Raw genomic sequence first — 16,706 nt, 5'->3', positions numbered from 1 at the left:
CTTTCGCCTACTGATCGGAGAACAGGGAGGCTCTAGATTTAAGTCTGTGCGCTCAGCACTTACTGCACAGTGCTGAACGTTAACCCCCCTACCTTTTCCCCTTTGGTTGCCAGCAATAAGACTGTGGGTGGGAACATACCTAGTAATTTTAACGGGTAAGCCAGAAAAATAGCTGGCTCGACAGCATCTTAATGAGGGAAGCAGCTGTGACCCAGACTTGTTCAGGAAGTTGGTTCCATTTTTATGTTGCTCCTCTCTCTGGCAGTGCTGTTTCATGTATAAAAGCTGGACTTGAGAGCATTTTTGGTTCTCTCCAGCTTTGGCGGAATGCATGATAGCATGGATAACTTCAGTTAAGAGGCCAAGTTTTGCATAGTCATGCCATGCAAATTGAGAAGAAGGAAAAAAACGAGAGGAGAGTTCTGCACACACAACATAAACTTCTGTACTTTTGTGCCTGAGGGATCCCTTTATTTGCTGTAAAGATGGCGCCCTAAAATTTCAGTAGCTGCCAGTAATCCAATTAAAGAAATCTTAATGGATTAATCAGATGAGTTTTGAATTAATGGATTAAATCTGCATACATTTGAGTCTAGAGTAAAACGGTCTTTAAGAAAAAGCATGCTTTCTATGTTCTTTGATATGCGCATGAACTTCTCACATTACCCCTAACATATATATTGTAAAAGAAACCGTAGGAAAGTAGTTTTCAAATCGAAGACCCACCTTTAGCCCATGCATGCAGAGTGGCTGGGGAAACCCAGCCAGATGGGTGGGGTATAAATAATAAATTGTTGTTGTTGTTGTTTAGGACCCATTTCTTATTTTTTTTTTACCATATATTTGTATGGGATTTGTGCTGCTCTTCTGACCTATGATACGTCAGGATGTGACCCAGTAAGTGAGCCCTGATCCACCAGTTGAAGGTAAATGCCTTCGGAGAAGAGGTGTTTTACCTTCCCTCCGCTCCTAAGATTGTGCCTGTCATTGACTGGGCCCCCCCCCCTTTTGGGTAATTATTTAAATTGAAAAACAAAACATTTGAAACCTAATTGGTTGCTCAGTTCATTTTTTTAAAAAAGTTTTACATCAAAAGATCTAATTGATCACTTAAAGGCTGCAGTCTTAAGGCTGCAGTACATTGGGCCAGCCTATGACATCAGGGGCACCCTAATGCAAAACCATGAGCTCTGGTTTTAAGACAGTGTCCAGATCCAGGCCCCTGAGCAGCTGAACAGCAGCTGCCAAGAGCTTCTGTCTGGTATACCTTGCTGTAACACCTTTGTGGAAGAGCTTGCACCCCCTAAAAGGTAAAGGGACCCCTGACTGTTAGGCCCAGTTGTGGCCGATTCTGGGGTTGCGGCGCTCATCTCGCTTTATTGGCCAAGGGAGCCAGCGTACAGCTTCCAGGTCATGTGGCCAGCATGACTAAGCCGCTTCTGGCGAACCAGAGCAGCACACGGAAACACCGTTTACCTTCCTGCTGGAGTGGTACCTATTTATCTACTTGCATTTTGATGTGCTTTCGAACTGCTAAGTTGGCAGGAGCAGGGACTGAGCAACGGGAGCTCACTCCGTCGCGGGGATTCGAACTGCCGACCTTCTGATCAGCAAGCCCTAGGCTCTGTGGTTTAGACCACAGCGCCACCCGCGTCTCCCTAGTGACCCACAAATCTTGTTTAATAGCCCAATAGACTTATCTGACGAGGCAGACGATGGGCTATAACGGACCCAAGCCCAGTTGGTAAAACGCTTGCTGTTTCTCTCTGCTTTAATGAGGCAGAGCTTTTAACTTCATGCAGCAGTGATGCTTCTGTTTCAGTGTCCTTTGTTAGGGCAGCGGCCCCTATGTCCTGACAGCGACCCTGGCTAGAGTATTCCCAAATAGGACTGTTTAACAACAGTTGGTGCAAGGCATGCATGCCTTACGCTGTTGCAAAATAATCCCCATTAAAACTCACAAATGTAGGTGTGTGTGAACTGGCAGGGTACACCATCGTAGCCTCTCAGTTGAATTAGTTGCAAATGCTTTTTTTTGAGAGAGAGGAGGGTCGGTAAAGTTGACTAAATCCCTGAAAGACAGAAGATCTTGGCTCGCATCTTCCTTCTCTGCTGCACCAGCTTGCAGCCCAGCCAGCTTAATTGCTGTGAAGTACTTTCTGTTCTGGTACACCGGGCTGCCCATCAAACTCCTGCAGGGTGACCCGTTGGAGTTCGTTGATGTGACGTTGCTGTGAACGTGGCCTCTTCTCTCATGCTATTGGCCAAAGTTTTGGCAACTTAGTTCTGCATAAGGCAGCTTCCCGAGAGTGCTAAGTGCCGTTGCTTGTCTACCCTAACGGAAGCGATGGCCTTCCCTGTTTCCACCACCAGCTCCTGACCTGATTTAGCCTCCATGTGTACAGTAGTGGTGAGCTCTCCCTGCTCTTCCTTTAGATATGCAGTATTGGAAAGTAACAACTGGACAACGTAAATTGATTCTACACGCTCTAATGGTAGCTGAGCCTTACAGATGGATTTCTTACAGATGGATTTCTTTGGATAAATATGACAATATTTTGAACGAGTTTAAACAAAATGTAGTAGGCTATTAATATTTACATAAATAATATCAAACTTATAAACTTATAAACTTATAAAAGAATGCATTGGTTAGGGTATTTTTTGTATACATATTTTTTTGTTCTCTACACATTTTTGTGCCTTTTTATCTTTATTTTCTTCTTTGTACAGTGGACCCTCTGGATACGGATTCCGTAACCAGAGGTGCTGCTTCTGTGCACTTCCGCGTTTGCCGCTTTCACAACCTGAAGATTACTTATCCAGAGATGTACGTAACCCGAGGGTCCACTGTATCACTTGATTCTTTATCATTGAAAACTTTTCAATAAAACATTAACACCAAATAGATACTCGGTATTGTCATGTGCAGAGGGACGCATGCAGGGAGTAGTAGCTTTTTAAAATGTTCTCCCTGTTAAGTATGTTGGTGCAAGAAATGAGCTTGCTTATGGTCTGCATGTGGGGTAATTAAATTGGAGCCCTGGGCCTAGAATAAACCAAGAAAACCTTCAATAAAAATTATAGATAGATAGATAGATAGATAGATAGATACACACACAAGTAGATCATGCTGTTATTCCAAGGTGACTGGGGGTACCCTTCCTCTGGGAATCTGTTCAGATGCCCACTTGGGGCAGGGATTTCATAGCAGTGGGTGCATTTTGAAATCACGTCTGGACTGATTCCTAAGCTGTTATTCTTTGCAAATAATGCTCTTTAATTCTCCTGCTGTTACAGAATGGTTTTTATTCCTTAGGGCTACTCTTTAAATGTGATCCTTCTTTGTTTTTAAAATTCAAAGTGTGCTTTTGCTAAAGGGAGAAAAACCCGCCTCATTTACAGTAACATTTAATCTGAGATGCTGCAGTGAATGGGAGGGCCCCCTTTCCTGTCTCTGGCAAGAGATTGATTGTCCTGCAAAGAGGAGGTGTCCATTTAAAAGCAAGAAGGAATGCCCATCCATTGTGCTGTTTTGATATGCCTCAGCCCACATGGCCCATGCGTCATATTCCACTTTGTCACACTCTCTATAAACAACTTCCTAAAGTCCTCCTGTGAACTCTGAGCTCCGTTTCCCGAGGCAAAGTTTAACTCCCACCCAACATGCTGTGTGTAACTGGCTGTGTTTGCTTTTGCCATCCGGCTATTTGCTGGCTGCTTGGCTCGGTAAAACTTGTTTTGATAAAACTGCGCATGGGGCAGAGGAAGTGGACAGACTCCCTCCCCCCTTTTTCCTCCCATAACACTAAAATTCCCAGGGTCACCGAATGAAATTGGTTAGCTGGAAATCCTTGACGGACAAAAGGAAGCCTTCACATAACACTGGAGTTACAGAATTAGCTTCCACAATGTGTTGACGGTCGCCACTACTTTTGATGGTTTTCAGAAAAGGATGAAGCTACCTTTTTTCAGGGCAGCCATAGCCCAGTGGTACGGATTGGCTGTAGCTCCCATTCATTCAGAGGGCCCGGGTTCAACCCCCAGCATCTCCAGCTACGGCTGGGAGAGACCCTCATCTGAAACCCCGGGGACTTGCTGCCAGTCAGTGTAAGCAGAACTAAGCTAGATGGAACTAATGGTCAGATTCGGGGGAAAAGCCCAATGTGTGAAGGCCGAGAACCGTTAAAAACATCCTTTACTGAAAAGAAGATTTTCCTATCCAGTCTGCATCTCTAGTTCAGCCTTGATCGAATTGCACCGCATCCCATGGCTGCTGTTTTTAACACCCTTGAAAACCCTGGGAGGTCTACTTCATAGCTGTCAACTTTTCCCTTTTCTTGCGAGGAATCCTATTCGGAATAAGGGAATTTCCCTTAAAAAGAGGGAAACATTTACAACTATGGTCTAGTCAGAGGTCTTTTACTGACCCTTCTAGTTCGGTCTTAAACCAGGGATAAATGCAACATGCCAAAAGTTGAGAACAGCTTAAAGCCCCTTTCTTTGCAGCATCTGGGTGCATCTCTTGTTTCGGACACCGGCCTTGGGCCATGCCAGTTTTTTAATGCTTTTCTTGGATCCCAAAAAGCTCAGGGGGATAACCCTGTTTTCCACTGCTGTGCTAATGAGGTAGCGAATTTGAACCAAATGGAAGGCAGATGGGTTTGGATGAGGGTTGTTCTCTCCCTCCGACGAGCCACATGCTGCTTTCTCTTGTTTTGTGGGGGAGCCGAGCATCGTCTAGAACTGCTTAGTCACGGCACAATGTTTCCCCTGCTTTTAAGAGGAGGAAAAACAGCAGCAAGCGGCAGAGCTCGGCTGCTTGCACGCTGTGCTCCTTTGCATGGAAACGGCCATAAACCAGGATCATCCGCAGACCGAATTTTCGCTCCTTGGGAAGGGGCCCCCTGTGCACAAAATTGCCTTCTTGCAGGTGGCTTTCAAAGTGTTAAGTTGTGTGATTTGGCGCCGTGTCTTTTCTGAGCAACGTGCCTCGGATAATCAGGTACTTTCTCCCGGGCGTTTCTCCTCCGGCCCCCACCTCGCACCTCACCCCCAACAATGCCTGTAAGCTGATCCAGAAGGAGGGGGAGAGAAAAACAGAACCAGCACACAGAGATCACGTGTTGGTCACACATGCCTGCTGAAAGCCTGGTTGCCCAGGGAAACAGGAGCAGGGACTTGCCCAACAAACAACGGGAGCGGCCAATTATTTGATTATGCTTTTATGGGAATTAAAGAGAAACCTCCAGTAATCCTCTGCGGGGAAAGCGGAAGCGGAGGTGGGGGCAGCTTTGGTATGCCTCTTTTGTGGTTTTTATGAGAATTATTGCAAGAGGGACCTTTCCTTTTAAATACCTGTTCAGATTGGGGTTTTTTGGGGGGTGGTGGGGTGGGATAGTACAGCGAACAGCATGCTAGCGAGGCCAAAATTTCTAAGGCCAATGGCCACGTTCTGATGACCGCGTCTCAGCTTACATGTGAGCCTTGTGCCGGCATGTGTGGCCACTTCCTTCCCCCTTTCTGGCAGGCCTGGATGCGATGTGGAAGTCCCTAATCAACTGTAGTTTCCCATTTCACCCAAAACATTCTGCCCTCCGCTTTCTTGTTCACTGAGACATAAGGGTCCTGTAGATTAACCGAACCATGAAATTGTGTGGTTCCAGTCAATTTCCATTCCAGGAGGAGTAGATCTGACGGTGGGGATGGAAGAGATTGTGTTGTTTGGGGGGGGGGGTGTGGAGGGAGGGAAGAAATGACTCTTGATAAAATAGGAAATCTTCATGCAGTCGGTGTCTGGTGCAAGGGAAAGGATGTGCAAAAAGTCCATACCTGTGCCTTTGGGATGCATATTGATTTTGGAATAAGAATTGAATTCCTGGATTGTTTCTGAACTTTTTAAAGCTTTGCTGTGAAGTTTAAAGCAATGCCATCCGTCGTTCCAAGCTCCATTTAGCACCCTATCTCACACCAATTGACTTTGATAAGCATGAATTTAAAAAGAGCAGATGCAGTAAAATTAGTCCTAAAAGAAACTACTTTCGCAAAATTTAGCATACATGAAGGCACAGCTGGCTGAGTTGCAAAAGGTTTTGTGGCTGGTTCTGGAGGGTTTGTCGATCCTGTACTAGGGCAAGAAATTTGGAGTAGCTTCTTTGGGTCTCTTCAGGTCCTGTGATTTTCCTGCCATCTAGTGGTTCATTTTCTGCAGTTCAAATAGCCATGCTTAGCAAGACGCCACCAGCAGCTACCGCCATACACTAACTGTGTTTCATTGCTCTTCTCTCCCTGCAACCGACAGTCCCAATGACCGGCTTCACCCAAAGAGCTACCATCGACCCGGAATTGAACGAAATCCATGTGTTGTCTGGACTTAGCAAAGACAAGGAGAAAAGGGAAGAGAATGTTCGGAATTCCTTCTGGATTTATGACATTGTACGGAACAGCTGGTGAGTGGCAGAAGATTCCCCTCCGCCCTCCTCCTGGAAGAAGAAGAAGAGTTTGGATTTGATATCCCGCTTTATCACTACCCTAAGGAGTCTCAAAGCGGCTAATATTCTCCTTTCCCTTCCTCCCCCACAACAAACACTCTGTGAGGTGAGTGGGGCTGAGAGACTTCAGAGAAGTGTGACTGGCCCAAGGTCACCCAGCAGCTGCATGTGGAGGAGCGGATACGCGAACCCGGTTCCCCAGATTACGAGTCCATCGCTCTTAACCACTACACCACACTGGAGTGAAATAGTATTTGCCTCTTCATGTTAATTCGCAAAGTGTGTGTATTCCTGTAGCCACATGTAAGCGGAAGCGATCCCAGGTTTTTTAAACCCAGGCCTGAGAAAGTGGCATTTTGTCCACACTCCTCAAACATCACTGCCATTAGTTACTTCCCTGGAAAGAAACAGCAGATCCTTACAGGGAAGCAGTGTCCCATATCTACCACATAAGCTGCTCTCAGTCTTGCAGACAAGAGACCCAGTAAAAAGTTTGGTTTTGCATATATTTGTAAACATGCACCAGGAACAGGTTTATTTGCACTTCCTAGTGTTCTTCAAGCAATTCTGTTCATACGAAGTAGAGGTTTCAGAGGAATGAGAGCCACTGTGGTCCTGGTCCTCCACACGCAGCTGCTGGGTGACCTTGGGCTAGTCACAATTCTTTGAAGTCTCTCAGCCTCACTCACCTCACAGAGTGTTTGTTGTGGGGGGGGGGGGAAGGGAAAGGAGGTTGTTAGTCGCTTTGAGACTCCTTAAAAAGGTAAAGGTAAAGGGACCCCTGACCATTAGGTCCAGTCGTGGCCGACTCTGGGGTTGCAGCGCTCATCTCGCTTTACTGGCTGAGGGAGCCAGCGTACAGCTTCCGGGTCATGTGGCCAGCATGACTAAGCCGCTTCTGGCGAACCAGAGCAGCGCACGGAAATGCCATTTACCTTCCCGCCGGAGTGGTACCTATTTATCTACTTGCACTTTGACGTGCTTTCGAACTGCTAGGTTGGCAGGAGCTGGGACCGAGCAACGGGAGCTCACCCCATGGCGGGGATTCGAACCGCCGACCTTCTGATAGGCAAGCCCAAGAGGCTCTGTGGTTTAACCCACAGCGCCACCCGCGTGCCCCTTGAGACTCCTTAGGGTGGTGATAAAGCGGGATATCAAATACAAACTCCTCTTCTAGAAAAAATTGCATTGAGGAAGAGCTGATGGTCATGAAAATTCAGCCTTCCGACAGCTACCCTGATAAGACAATCAAAAAGGAATGAATGCTTTTCAAAATGTGGCCGGGAACAATTACTTTTAGTACAGTGGAACCTTGGTTCTTGTACTTAATCCATTCTAGGAGTCCATTTGACTCCTGAAACTGTTAAAAAACCAAGGCACAACTTCTGATTGGCTGCAGGAGCTTCCTGCACTCAAGCGGAAGCCATGTTGGATGTTCGGCTTCTGAAAAATGTTTGAAAACCAGAACACACGCTTCCGGGTTTTCGGCGTCCGGGAGCCAAAATGTACGAATACTAAGGTGTTTGAGAACCAAGGTATGACTGTATTCACATAGCATCAGCCGTTAACTTGTAACATGAATGCTAAGTACTCTACTGCCGCTGTCAGAAAGAATATCACACGCAGCAGCTGTGGTAGCTCAGTCAGTGAAGCAAGAGACTTTTAATCTCAGGCTCATGGGTTCGAGCCCTGGCTTGGGTGAAAAATTACTGTATTGCAGGGGGCTGGACTAGATGACCCACGTGGTCCCTTCCATCGCTACAATTCTATGGTTCTGCTTGGGGACTTTCATTGGCCACTGAGAATGGGATGCTGCCTTAGATGGGCCTTTGGTCCTATCCAGCAGGACTGCTTTCTTATACCTACTCAGGGGGAGGGATGGGAGTGTCACAGCTTGCCAGCATGCTTTAGCATCACAGCCTGTGTGTGTAGAGCCAGAGGTGTGTGGGTCCAAGCCACACCACATTTTCCCTCTCTGGTTTTGTTGCGAAATTTAGGGCCTCGGTGCTTTTAGTCTCTGAGCATGTAGGTTCCTGTGTGGATTTGAGGCCCATCACACAGTGACCAAGGAGCAGGCAAACCCAAGTTCTCCTAATTCCTCAATTCTTTGCCTTTGTTTGGACGCCTGTATTGGGGGCATTTCTGAACAGAACCTGCTGGTGGCATTTGTTCTGGATGTCTTAATCCAGACTTGTGCTTTTGTGACTTGGAATGTGCCTCCCAGATAGTTTCTGTTGCAAGACCAGGACTTTGCATATTGTCTGTGTGGATTCTGGCATAGCATCAGGAATGCCGAGCATCTCGGCACTTTTTGAGAAGGGGAAAAATGTTCTGGTGCTCATGGGTTGCCGAGAAAAACTCAGAGGGGATGGCGCTGGCAAAAGGAGTTACGAATGACAGGCGTTTAAGGGCCAATTTTCCTGTAGGAAATGTTTAATGGGGACATTTTTGCCGTGGTGTCTGGTTCAGCAGCGGCCTCTGAAAGGGGTGCGTAGGTGCTGTTGGGTATTTGGAATTGCTCCATGTATATATTATACATGTTAACAAAGATTAAATAATAATAAACCAGTTTCCTTACATGATTAATAGTCGGTGCTAAAACCATGGTAGGCCTTGCTTGGACGTGATGCAGAGGCCATCTATGCTCTGATAATATCCCGTATAGAACACTGTAAGGCACTGAATGTGGAGCTGCTTTTGAAGGCGACTTGGAAAACAAGAACTTCTCTCCTTTTTAGAGCCCTAAATAGGCTGGGAACTGGGTATCTTAAAGGATGATCTTAGGAAGAATAGTTAACATAGTGCAGACAGACCCTTCTCTGAATAAGATGGATGGTGACTGGGAGAGGAGGGGATGGCTTTTCAGATGTGACCCCTTCCATGTAGAATCATAGAATCATAGAGTTGGAAGAGACCACAAGGGCCATCGAATCCAACCCCCTGCCAAGCAGGAAACACCATCAGAGCACTCCTGACATATGGTTGTCAAGCTTCTGCTTAAAGACCTCCAAAGAAGGAGACTCCACCACACTCCTTGGCAGCAAATTCCACTGTCGAACAGCTCTTACTGTCAGGAAGTTCTTCCTAATGTTTAGGTGGAATCTTCTTTCTTGTAGTTTGGAACCATTGCTCCGTGTCCGCTTCTCTGGAGCAGCAGAAAACAACCTTTTTTGGAATTCTGTATGCAGAAAGGCTCATTTGGGACTGAAGTTTATGTGTTCAAGGTGCCTGTTGACTCACACAGGTTTTCCAGCAGGTCTAAGCTGGATTTACTGAGATGAGTTTTTTTTTGCAGCGCTGCTGTTTTTATCCCTGCTTGTATTTTACGGTTCTGCGGCGTGCGGCATTCTTACCACTGTTAAACCAGCGAGTGGCATTAAAATGTGTTGAAGCATATGGGCAAGCCTACAATGTGGGAGGGGGCGGGAAGGGAAGGAATTGTTCCCAGTAGTGATGAGTGGGGATACCTGGAAGCACAGGAGGAGTCGGCAAGCGGAAGCTTAAGGTGTTATCTTGACAGATAAAGGCCATTCAAAGTACAAGGTGTTAGGATATTTCCGTTCCATCTTAAAAGGGAGCAGGCTTTGTGAGTCACAGAGTCTGCGTATTTCCTGTTCACAGGATGTTTCTGTTGTGTCTATGCTTTCGTTTCTCTCTGTGCCTGAACACGCAAGCAGGCAGTCATGTTTTTTCCTTTGTTCTGACCAACGCTGAATAAACTTCTAAATAATGCTCTCCTGCGTGCATCTTTCGCTGTGCGAATTCTGCTGATAGAGTGTGCATCAGCTCTGGAATGTGGCAAGCTATTTTCTGGAGCTCGTGTCGCTAATTGCTGATACTGTATCTACGGGAGATCGATGGATCGTCCGGAGGCGACGTGGGGGCCATGATGGGCCATATCTCCCTGGCAGTATCCCAACACAAGGGGGATGAGAAAAGTGAAGATGGGCATGCAGGGAGTCGGTAGACTTGTGCTATATAGATTAGCATCTTATGACACTTCCTAGCCATTTAACGTTCTCTTCCAGGGCTGGTCAACCTGAGGATCTCCAGCTGTTGCTGGGCTCCCATTATCCCTAGCCAGCATGGCCAGCAATCAGGACTGCGGGGAGTTGGAGTCCAGCAGCATCTAGTCAGCCACAGGTTCTCCAGCCCTGATCCATGTTCACCTCCTCTAGCATTTCGTTTCCAACACGGGCCAACTATTATTCTCCAGACGAGGCCCATGAGCAGTGTGCAAAGTTTGCAGCCCTCCCTGTTGCTTGCAACTAACAAATGATATTTCGGAGGTACAGTTGTACCTTGGAATTCGAACTGAATCCATTCCGGAAGTCCGTTCGACTTCCAAAACGTTCGAAAACCAAAGCGTTCCTGCAACCAATTGGAAGCCCTGTTGGACGCTCAGCTTTCAAAAGAACATTCGAAAACCAGAACACTCATTTCCGGGTTTTGATTGTTCAGGAGCCAAATCATTCAAGAACTAGGCTATTTGAAAACCAAGGTACGACTGTATTCTGCAAGTCTGCTTCTGAAGTTCCATTTAGTTATCATGCCTAATAACCATGGATAGGCACCACTTCTCTTCCTCCTCATCCATGAGCTTTGTCTATTCCTAGTTTTCATTTCTTCCTCTTGCCTGAGAACCATCCTGGCTTCGTTCTTCGGTATTCTGGCTCTTGTTCATTGCAGTTCAAAATAGCTCCTTTCATTTTTCAGAGCAGCTTTTTTTAAAAAAACGAGTGCTTATAAATGCTGCAAGTTTATTAGAGATGGGTAGATGACAGCACCCAGGTAGTCTTTATTTGGCAAATAGGTAGTTTGAATCCTGATGGTGGTGGCGTTGGTGCAAGCCACTGCTAAACAGGCGCCAGCTAGCCATGAATTGATGCCTGGCAACTCTGAATCGCTTCATCTCATATTGTATTGCAGGTCTTGTGTCTACAAGAACGACCAGGCCGCCAAAGAGAATCCAAGCAAAAGCCTTCAAGAGGAAGAGCCCTGCCCGCGTTTTGCACACCAGCTTGTGTATGATGAATTGCACAAGGTAAGCCCGTCTGGACACAGGGTGGGAATCAGGACCAACCAGGCTAAGTATGTAGGGGCATTTGCAAGAGTGCCCATCCCAGTGCCAACGGAATGTGCAAAAGACCAGAGAAACGCCCAGCACCTCTAAGAAGAGTCAGTTGTTTTACTGGCAGTAATTCCGTTCCAGGAACATACATAAAGCATACAGTTGTAGATACAACCTAGAGCCTCATTCCAGCTTACATACTGCGCTCTGGCCCAGAGCAAACTTGCCTTAAACGCAATAGCCTTTATAATGTAGATTGTGCCGAGTCATTCTCACATGATTGCTGACTCATTCTCACATGTTTAACTAGCTGCAGGTGCAGGCAAACACACCCAAATTAAACAGCACACCTAAAGTAACCCTTCCTTGCCCCTTTTCTCTGCATACATAAACATACATTTACAAAGCAAGTATCGAGTGCAGGATAAGGTGGCACCATGGCACCAAGAGGAGCAAAACTGGGCTCCATTTTGATGCATCGGAGCATGCCCTTCTTTCTCTTTGCTGCTGGTGGCCTGGAGCTCCGGGGGTGGTGGGGTGGGCATCAGGCCAGTGCATATGTGTGGATGAGCTGTGCCATGGACCAAAAGTGTCCCCCTCCCTCCTCTTATAAAGTAAGTCCTGCCTATCGATGCCTGGCTTGTCTCTGGGAAGCCAGGCCAAATATAATGGCCACCAGGGGGCTGAGGATTGAGTTCAAGCCCTATGTGGGCCTTTTGATACATGTGTTCCCCCTAGAGGACAGGTGAGTACGTCACGTGACTGGGGCCCCAGAATCCAGCAGCTGGTTTCATATCCGATTCATTGGCATAATGATTTTCAGCGTATGTATTGGGTCTACAGGGACGCGGGGTGGCGCTGTGGGTTAAACCACAGAGCCTAGGACTTGCCGATCAGAAGCTCGGTGGTTCGAATCCCCGCAACGGGGTGAGCTCCCGTTGCTCGGTCCCTGCTCCTGCCAACCTAGCAGTTCAAAAGCACCTCAAAGTGCAAGTAGATAAATAGGTACCACTCCGGCGGGAAGGTAAACGGCGTTTCCGTGAGCTGCTCTGGTTCGCCAGAAGCGGCTTAGTCCTGCTGGCCACATGACCTCCGGAAGCTGAATGCCGGCTCCCTCAGCCAATAAAGCGAGATGAGCACCGCAACCCCAGAGTCGGTCACAACTGGACCTAATGGTCAGGGGTCCCTTTACCTTTCTATGCCCTATTGTGGTCAGTGGGACATACTCTGAGGTCATTGAGCATGAGATTGCAGGATTCTGCATGTGCTTCAGCACGCCTTTGCAGAGGACTGGGTTGTTAGGAAGCCAGTCCCATTAAATAAATAAGCATAGGATTTGGGCTGCACAATGACTTTGGGGGGAAACGCCTAAGCGGGTGGCGCTGTGGTCTAAACCACTCAGCGTCTTGGGCTTGCTGATCGGAAGGTCAGCAGTTTGAATCCCTGCAACGAATCCCTGTAAACGGTGTTTCCGTGCGTTGCTCTGGTTCACCAGAAGCGGCTTAGTCATGCTGGCCACATGACCCGGAAGCTGTACACCGGCTCCTTCAGCCAATAAAGTGAGATGAGTGCCACAACCCCAGAGTCAGCCACGACTGGACCTAATGGTCAGGGGTACCTTTACCTTTACCTTTATTGGGTCTACAGTCATCTCTCTTTTCATTGAACTCATTGCAGTTTCTCTCTTTCTTACTGCCCAGCTTGCTGTATAGTTTCTCATTTGACCAGTGGTGGTTTGCCAGAAATAGTTGAACAGAGGGTTTGTGTCTGCGCGTCCTTGCTAGACGCTGCATTGTCCTTTACACCGCTTTACCACAAACTAGGTGATTCAGAGCAGTTGTGGCTTTACTTCTCTGTACCTTGAGGGGAATGCAAGAGGCATGCGGGATAAACCCAACAACCTGGGCATGCATCACCCCACCCCTCGTCCCCCAAGCAGCTGCTCAGGTGGAGTTCCTTGGGGGGGGGGGCACATCAAAGGTTGGGCTGGCTCACCCAGCCGTCTTGATTGAACCACGCTGGCGTTTATGACTCAACATCTCAATTCTTGTCTTTCAAGGTCCATTATTTGTTTGGAGGGAATCCAGGCAAATCCTGTTCTCCAAAGATGCGGCTGGATGATTTCTGGTCCCTGAAGCTTTGCCGGCCTTCGAAAGAATACCTTCTACGCCACTGCAAATACCTAATTAGGAAGCACAGGTACAGGCTTGCAAGAGACTGCAGAAGCGAGTCCCTTGGCATTAAGAAGCAAGAGTGTGTGGGAGTATGCCAGAAACCCTATGCGATTATTTTTTTAAAAAATGCTCAGCCTTGTTGCTTTAATAGGGCTCAAGGTTCCTTCCTATTGTCATCAAAATGTGTGTCTTTTTTTCCTCCTTAAAAAAGCACGTACACCTTTTTTTTTAAAAAAAGGTTCCCATAATCATAAAATCATAGAATTGTAGAGTTGGAAGCAACGGTCTCTAAGCATCACCTAGTCCAACTCCCTGCACTGCAGGAATCTCAGCTTTTGAAATCACAATTTAGAGGCCTTAAGGCACATGGTTGGCAGGTATAGAACTGGCTCTGTGGAACTCAGCGCTCCCTGTGTCTTAGCTCCCCTTTGCAGCAAAGGTGCACCATTTCTCCACAACCCCATGGGAGGCTGTCCCCTATAAGTAAATGGTTACCAGCCATGATAGGTGAATGACTGCTGCCCTGCTGCCCAGCCATTGTGGTCCTTTCCAGAAGGAAAACTCAAGCGCTGCCATTTTGTTTTATTGTTGCTTCAGTGGGCTAGGGATGCACGACACAGCCATGCAGTTCATTTTCCTCCTGGCCGTCAAGAACAAATGCAGCTAGGTGCTCCCTGGGAGTAAAATATTTGCATTTGTGGTGCGCATGAGCTTCAAGGTATGGGTTGTTTACGTCTGCAGCTGGAAGCGAGCGTAGCCCTTGGGAAATGAATCTCAAGAAGCACTGCTTTCCCGACATACATGAGGGACGACAACAGTGGAACATGGCTGCAGTTGATGAGACACCCCTGAGCACTGAAATTTCACCAGACTGCTCAGATACATCTGTTGTCCAACTGCCAAGGGGGAAAAATCAGCCACAGAACATTGAGAAATGAATATTGCTGCCACAAAAAGAGTGACACTGAAACACCTGGATGGTGACCCCCCCCCTTAAGGATTAGGCGATGGGAAACAGGGCTACTTCTTTGACTCTGCTGGCAAGCTTCTCTCTTTTTTATTATTATTATTATTATTATTATTATTATTATTATTATTATTATTAATAATAACAACAATAATAATAATAAAAGTTTTATTTATACTCCGCCCTCCCCAGCCAAGATGGGGCTCAGGGCTGTTAACACCAGGTATAAAACAATTGATTAAAATACAACTTAAAAACAAGATTAAAATATAACATTAAAATGCAGCCTCATTTCAGTAGAAGCTCAAATCAAAAACTTTTTGGGGATGAAAACGTCAAGTCTTCAGCAAGGCCAACTATCCAGACTGGTCCTACGTGGGCCAGAAAAAAAGCCAAGGAAGTCCCCAAGTAGGAGTTCCGTCACAGAAGGAGAAAGGAAAAAAGGAAAGAGGGGAAGGGGATCAAGTTGATTCGAAGCCAAAGGCCAGGCGGAACAACTCTGTCTTACAGGCCCTGCGGAAAGAAATCAGATCCCGCAGGGCCCTGGTCTCATGAGACAGAGCGTTCCACCAGGCCGGAGCCAGTGTTGAAAAGGCCCTGGCTCTGGTTGAGGCTAATCTGACTTCCTTAGGGCCCGGGGACTCTAGGGTGTTGCTATTTATGGACCTTAAGGTCCTCCGCGGGGCATATCGGGAGACAGTTTCCATCCCAGCCAGCCCTTAGAATAACTTTCTAACTGGTGCCTGTCTTTGCTTGCTCCCCCATCCACTCCCCCCTTTTCCCCTCTGTGTCTTTTAGATTATAAGCCTGAGGGGCTGGGACTGACTTGGACTTTAAATGATCTGTAAAGCGCTCTGGGAGCTTTTTTTGGTTGAAGAGCAGGATAAAAATGCAAAAAACAGATAAGGTCACAGCTGCAATGCGTATGTGCAGTGAAGAGCTGGAGGCATGGCAGCTGAATGCCTTTCTGGTCCAGCATCCATTTCTCATAGTGGCTAACCAGATACCGTATTTTTCGCTCCATAAGATGCACAAGACCATAAGACACACTTAGTTTTTGGAAGAGGAAAACAAGAAAAAAAAAAATTCTGAATCCCAGAAGCCAGGACAGCAATCGGGATCACAACACAGTGATCCCGCTGGCTGTCCTGGCTTCTTGTTTAGCCTTCATACCCTGCCTGGGAGAGGCTGTGCATGGCTAAGGCTCCCCCAAGAGCTGCGCTCCCTTTAAAGAGTGCACGAAATGTGTGTGCGACTCTTGGGGGCTTTTCCCCAAGGAGGGAGAAGGGACTGACGGGCTGCACCTTCTCCCTGCTCAGGGAAAAGCCCCCAAGAGCCGCACACACACTCCACGCGGCTCTTTAAAGGGAGCGCTGAGCAGAGCCTCCCACCTGCATTTGCTCCATAAGACGCACACACATTTCCGCTTACTTTTTAGGAGGGGGAAAGTGTGTCTTATGGAGCGAAAAATATGGTACCTGTGGGAAGTCTGGAAGCAGGACCTGAGTGCAATAGCACTCTTCCCTCCTTGGGAATCCCATCCTCTGGTATTATTCGGAGGCATACTGCCTCCGAGACCAGAACAACCTGGCCACTATAAGGAAATTTTGCCCTTGGGTATGTTCAGTTTCCACCTCTCCATTTTGATTCTCTGGCCCCATATCTGCACAAACTTATTATCCCAAAATACAGACGTGCTTTTATACTTGCAAGACTGGATGTTTTGCCATCTGCGGTACTTGAGGGTCGATTCCAAAAGATCCTGCCTGAGAAATGTTTTTGCCCCTGTGGAGATGGTAGCACCGAAACAGCGGCACACGTCCTCCTGTCCTGTATGCTCTACAAAGACCTGAGGAATGAGATCATCACCCCACTCGTACTAACCATCCCAGGGCGCTCAACCACTGCCACCATGTCCTTTCTTCTATCAGATCAAAAAGAGCAGATAACAGCAAAGGTTGCTAGGTTCATAGCTGGGGCAATCAGAATAAGGGCCACTAACT

General features: G+C 47.2%; 1 protein-coding gene across 1 annotated transcript in view; it reads left to right on the top strand.

Annotated features, from left to right (window-relative positions):
* Window positions 1-16,706, top strand: part of MKLN1 (muskelin 1) — a gene marked incomplete at its 5' end in the record, with an annotated part of 97,697 nt that overhangs the window by 64,445 nt on the left and 16,546 nt on the right. The window contains 3 exons of the mRNA XM_081879420.1: window positions 6,302-6,449; window positions 11,421-11,535; window positions 13,622-13,761. Of these exons, the coding sequence (XP_081735546.1) occupies window positions 6,302-6,449; window positions 11,421-11,535; window positions 13,622-13,761 (403 nt within the window). The remainder of the gene's footprint in view (window positions 1-6,301; window positions 6,450-11,420; window positions 11,536-13,621; window positions 13,762-16,706) is intronic.

This window comes from Podarcis erhardii, assembly GCF_964252035.2.
Source record: "Podarcis erhardii genome assembly, chromosome: 10".
Lineage (NCBI taxonomy): Eukaryota > Metazoa > Chordata > Lepidosauria > Squamata > Lacertidae > Podarcis > Podarcis erhardii.
The sequence above is the reverse complement of the archived record's forward strand: the minus strand, read 5'-3'. Positions and strand labels throughout refer to the sequence as shown.